Genomic DNA, 5,531 nt, shown 5'->3' with positions numbered 1-5,531 from the left:
GGGGGCTGCCGGGAGCGGGAGCAGGGGAAGGGGGGCGGCGGCCGCGCCCATTGGGTGGGTGGTCACGTGGGCAGGCGGGCCGTCACGTGGGCGGGCGGGCCGTCACGTGGGCGGGCGGGCTGACCGGGGCTTCCTCCTCTTCCTCCTAGTCGTGACGGCGGCAGCTCCCACTGGTGCCTGGGCCGGGAGCGGGGCCGGGAGCGGGGCCGGGGTCGAGGCAGCAGCAGAGGCAGCAGTAGGGTTCATCCGGCTCTTCTGTCACACTCCCGGGGTTACCCGCCCGAGGTGGGCTCGAAGGGGCTGTTGCGCTGGACCTCGGTGTGGACCACATCGTTGGAAGTGTCGGTGGAAGGAGCGCCGTGTGCCGAGCGCATCGCGGGAAGTGCCGGTGGCGGCCCGTGCCCCTGGTGCGGCGTTACTCTGCTGAGCCGCTCTGGTGGTGGCCGCCGCCCCTGGCGGGGCCCGTGTTTGTGCCGGGGCAGCGAAGGGCACTGCAGCACCCCCGAATTAACAGCGGCTCCGTTGATAGAATTCCCCTCAAGAAGCAGTAACTGAAAGGCTCCTCTGCTGCACGCTGCCCTCGGACTGCATATGTACCCCCGCTAACCCCGCGGGCCACACCAGGAACGGGGTGGGTTTGGAATAGGATTTGCGCTCGTTCTCCCGGGCAGGGGGAGACGCTGTATGTGGTCGGCTGTTGTGGAGCTGTATCGTTTTCCCTGATGACTTGCTGCGTGTGCCTTTCATTTCTGTCCATCTAACAAAGCCAATTTCACTTTTTTTTCAAGCATTCTTGTCACCTGTTCTGCTCTGTGGACTCACAGAAACTGATGTCTAGGTGCCTTGAACGGACACGAGCGTGATCCTTGTGCTGAACAACCCCTCGGTATAAGCTCCCGACTCTACCCTGCTATAAGTGGTTTAACTGCTCTGCTATTTCCGCCAAATTTGGGCGGATTGAGATCGAGTATTTTTTTTCTAAACTAGTGTTTGTCAACTTAATCAGAGAGGTACTTCCTGCTTACTCCTATACCCCTGTCTTTTTTCAAGAGATGCACCATATTAGTCTTAAGAGCATTGTCAGCCTTTTTAATGTGTGGTTTACTTTTTTTGTGTGTAGCACACACGAACACACCCCTTTCTCCTCACACATTGATCCTGGCTGCTGGAAAAACCCACTCAGTATCCTGAGTGCCTTCAATATAGCACTTCTTTTAATTTAAGATACGTATTTCAAAGAAAAAAAAAAAAAAAAAAACAAAAAAAAACACAAAAACCGAAACAAAACTCTTCAGTCAGATTTAATTTACCAGTTTATAGCCGAAATCCAGGGGCTGGCCTATGCAGTTTCAGCTTAAAGTCTACTCATTAAAAGTGTGATCTCACTGTGCTGGCATTCCATGGCCGGAGCAGCTCAGAGGAATTTGTCTCATCCCGGTACGGAGTTCCATGAGCCGGCTGCTGCTCGTGGGCCAGCCTGACTGAAGACCTGAGCCAGACCTGTTGCTTCAGTCTTCCTAAAACCTGGTTTACTCAGGCTTTGGACGGTTCCTGGCACAGCTGAATCTACTCAGATTTTTCTAAACCGGACCCTGTTCAGACGCATCTCAACAGCCGAGCCCGGCTCCCCCGCGAGCCGCCCAGCACACAGAACCGTCAGGCGGCGCGGGACCTGCTGGCGCGGGCGGCTCCGCACCACAGTGAGGGGTCGCGGCGCGCCCTGCGTTCCGCGGGCAGCCGTCCGAGAGCGCCCACCGCGGCCGCTGGAGCACGCGGAACGCGGCGGCTCTCCGTGACGGCGGGCGGGGCCACTTCCGCGGGCCCGGCACGGCTTCCGGGAGGGGCGGGAGCCGTGGGTGCCGGTGCGGCGCTCGGTTCGGCCGGGCTCCGCGCTCTCGGCCGCCGCCATGGCCCGCAAGAAGCTGCACCGGCCCATCGCCGCCATGGCCAAGAAGATCCGCGAGTACCGGGCGCTGAAGGATCGGACGCGGGATTCTCAGCGCTTCGCTGTGGACTGCGAGACCATGCGGCGGCCGCTGACGCAGAAACGGCTGCCCGTGCGGGCCTGGGAGGACGTGCGGAACGAGAACCGGCTGTTCGCGCTGCTCTGCCGCCTGCCGCGCTTCGGCGTGGGCCGCACCGTCACCCGCAAGTCCTGGCTGTGGACGCACGACGAGCCCTGCTACTGGGTCATCACCAAGGTGAAGGTGGACTACGTGGCCGAGGTACCTGCCCCTTCCCGTTCGCCGCCCCGCCGCGCTCTGCGGAGCTCCCGCCCGCCGTCCCGCCGCGACCCACCCTCAACAGGTTCCTCTTTTCTTTGCAGAACATGGACCATGGAAGAGCCTGGGGCTACCTGACCTTCAAAGGTAAAACCGGCTCGTTTTCCCACACATGGGGGCAGGGCTAGAGAGCACGGGGTGCGTGCGGGTGGCAAGGAAGCCGCGGGCTCCCTGCCTACGAAATTTTTCTCGGATTTTCCAGTGGGAAAAGAAGTTTCCCGCGTTTCAAAAGCTGGGATCTAGCCACTTCGGAATGTTTTTCCAAGGGATATCGTGGGAGAGCTAGTGCAGTATGACCTTGGGAAGCAGCTGCACTAAAAGCGTATTAGATGAGCTGACAGACTATTCTGAGACTTTCAAAGCAAGACACAGTATGAGCATGAGGATATTCCAATTAAAACTGTCACTAAAAATGCAAAAGTGCAATGGGAAATAAGTTGTGTTACTGGAATTTTAAATTAATGATTGGAGTTGGGTAAATGAATTTTCCTTTTTAGAGCTGCTTTATATTAAGTGTACAATTTTCCCTTTCTGGAATTACTGCAGTAGTACTCATTCGAAAGTTTTTAAGTTGTTGAGCCTTTTAACTCTTACTTTTCCAGGAAGCTTTCATCAGCGTAGGGAGAAATTACTCCTATTCCATAGCCATGGAAATGGAACTTGAGAGAGACAAAGGAAAAGTTTAAGAGAGGGTCACTCACACAGCTGGAACATCTTGCCTGTAGTCCTTCTAGCCTATTTCTGTTTCAATTCTCAAAGACAAAAGTGAGATCCTATAGTATAGCAGGGAGTAATTTGTCCAGCCGTTTGAAAACTCTCTTTACTCTTGCCTGTTGTAGCATTTTGGGTGCCAAAGAGTCAACACGTGATGTGTCTGGAGGCAGTTTACTGGGATGGTGTAAAACACTGGTGTTCATCATCTTTTCCCAGGCAAAACTGAAGAGGAAGTGAGGGAGATTGACAAAGCCATGTACCATGACTGGCGTATGGTGCCCAAACACGAGGAGGAGGCCTTCAAGAAATTCACCCCTGTGCCTGAGGAGACTGTTCGGTTCCTGCCATACCCACCACTGCTCCGAGCCATGATCCTTGCACAGTGGCAGAAGGAGGGAAAACCAATGATGGAAGAGCCAATTATTGATCTGGAAAAGGTGCTAGCCTCTCCCCAAGAGCGGGCAAAGAAAAAAGCTGAAGGGACACTGGTATAAAGAGTTGTTCTGTGTCCTGAGCATCCCACATGCTCTCACTGCCTGTTAGAAGCCCAGTGCACTAGGGGTCTTACAGAGCCCCTCTGTGCCCGTTGTGGTAGGATGTTTCCAGCTTTCTTCTCAGCCCTATACACTCACCTCATCTGAAAAGGAAGATGTAGATGTATTCAGACTCTGTTTTGGTTTCAGTCAGCAGAGGAGTCTTCTTGGTTTTCTGGATAGTCTTAAATACACAGCTCCAGTCAGCCAGCTGCAGTTCTTTGGAGCATAAAATTTTTACATAACTTGGGTCCCGCATGAATCACAGAAAAATTACTGTGAATATCACAGTGTTTCACAGAGCTGTGAAAAAAATATATCTGCAAATGGAAATAAATGTTTTCTTAATTCTGCAGCACAGTTCTAAGAAAACTCTTTTTTTTTTTTTTTTTTCAATGCCTGGAGATCATCACAACGGCCAAATGCAGAGCCATTAGCTCAGGCACAGCATCTGGTTCTCTGAACACTGCAGAATGTTCTCGATTACTTGCATGTGAAGGCAGTGAACAAGAAGTGAGGAATATGACTCCCAATACTAAGATAATCCAAAGATACCTATCTCTTACTCCGAAAGATGGCTGTCAAGAGATAGGAGAAATTATTTTAGTGCTCGTGATGCAAAGGAGGTGGGATTGGCTCTAATCGCTTGAAGCCAATTGTAAATGACCCCTGTTCCAGGGCAGCATGTGAACATTAAAACATACAGCTCCTGAGCACAGTTCTTGGTATTTCATCTTCTCTTGCAGTGGCTGCGGATGCTGCTGCTGTGTCAAAGGCTGTTGGAGGGTCTGGTCTGGTGTGGGTGTGGGGAGCACCAGGGCTGTTCAGCTCTATAGATCAATTCTCTGCAGAAGTAACTGTTTAGTTCCTGTGTCTGCAGGTACTCAGGAGGTGGTGGTCCATTTAGTGCAGCATCCTGAAATCACAAATAGCCTGAAGGGATTAAAGTGGGGGAGAGCACAAACTGGGCTCTGCTCCACTCAGTGTGTGTGGCCTGGATAAGGCTGGGAACATGTGGCCCCAGCCAGCAGGAAATGGCTGTCATCAAGCAGGAACACACAGATTGATATCACCTACCTGTATTTCCATAGGGTTCCTCACCAGAGGCTCCTGAAGGATTAAGATGCCATGGGATATGAAGGCTTTTCTTGTGACTTAAAAGCTGGTCCTGTGACAAGGAGCCGAGTCTGGGAACAACTGAGCCTGCCTTGTTCTGGCAGGAGCATTGCAGAGCATGTGCTATATCTAGTTCTGTGGCTTCAGAAGGAATGGGAGAATCAGTAGTGTTAAAGGCACAGTTTGAGGGTGTGAGCCTGCCCATGGCAGTTGCTGTGGCTGGGAGGCAGTTTGTCTGATTCCCATAGTTTCCACTGCAGGGCACTGGGCCGAGCTGGTGTCTGTCTTCCTGGCCTCGTCATGATTGAGGTACTACTGAACACAAACCAAGAACAAGGGAGATGGGAGGAAGGTGTAGTTGTCAGTGAGATGGAATGAATAGAACAGTCTAGTCCTCTGTCCTCCACAACTGAGATCGAAATGTAGCACCAGCAGAGGAAGTGTCTCCCAGGAGAGGCACACAGAATCTGACCACAGTGGGCAACCCAAGTGCTGGTCACAGCAGCTCCAGAAAGGCAAGAAATGACCCATGACCAAAGTATACCAGGGAGCTAAGCCAGCAGCAAAAGCAGGTGGAGCTGATAAGGCATAGACTCACCCTGCAGCTTGGGTGAGGTGAGATCTCTGAAGATGATGTAGTCAAAATCCAACCCCCCAGGTCCAAGGAGACAACTCAAGACAGACACATGTTGAGGACCCCAGGTTGTGCTTCAGTGTGGCTCCTGGGCCACTGGAGAGAAGGGCCCCTGTACAGGTGGGGGTCTAGGTGGCACTGATCGAGACATTTAGGACCTGCTGGTGAGCTCAGGCTCATAACACCTGGGAGAATGAGTGTCTTCTCACAGAGCCCTGGGCAGCCGGGGAGCCTTACCCTGATAGTGAAGGT

At 52.9% G+C, this 5,531-nt stretch overlaps 1 protein-coding gene across 1 annotated transcript; it reads left to right on the top strand.

The window, feature by feature from the left end:
• Positions 1-1,814: 1,814 nt before the first annotated feature.
• On the top strand, positions 1,815-4,247 carry MRPS34 (mitochondrial ribosomal protein S34). Its single transcript, XM_066198134.1, has 3 exons — positions 1,815-2,225; positions 2,327-2,369; positions 3,213-4,247. The coding sequence occupies exons 1-3, from the start codon at positions 1,908-1,910 to the stop codon at positions 3,488-3,490; spliced, it is 639 nt and encodes a 212-aa protein (XP_066054231.1). The 5' UTR covers positions 1,815-1,907; the 3' UTR covers positions 3,491-4,247.
• Positions 4,248-5,531: the final 1,284 nt, after the last annotated feature.

Source organism: Chamaea fasciata, unplaced genomic scaffold, assembly GCF_029207755.1.
Source record: "Chamaea fasciata isolate MVZ Bird 193981 ecotype frontalis unplaced genomic scaffold, bChaFas1.0.hap1 SCAF_16, whole genome shotgun sequence".
In the NCBI taxonomy this organism is placed as follows: Eukaryota; Metazoa; Chordata; class Aves; order Passeriformes; family Sylviidae; genus Chamaea; species Chamaea fasciata.
Note: the sequence above shows the minus strand (reverse complement) of the source record. Positions and strands in the feature narration are given on the sequence as shown.

Excerpts from the sequence above, each read along its gene's own strand:
- MRPS34 (XM_066198134.1), top strand. The coding sequence starts at position 1,908 with ATGGCCCGCAAGAAGCTGCACCGGCCCATCGCCGCCATGGCCAAGAAG. Across the intron at positions 2,226-2,326 it reads AGGTGGACTACGTGGCCGAG|AACATGGACCATGGAAGAGC; the intron begins GTACCTGCCCCT and ends TTTTCTTTGCAG. Across the intron at positions 2,370-3,212 it reads GGGCTACCTGACCTTCAAAG|GCAAAACTGAAGAGGAAGTG; the intron begins GTAAAACCGGCT and ends ATCTTTTCCCAG.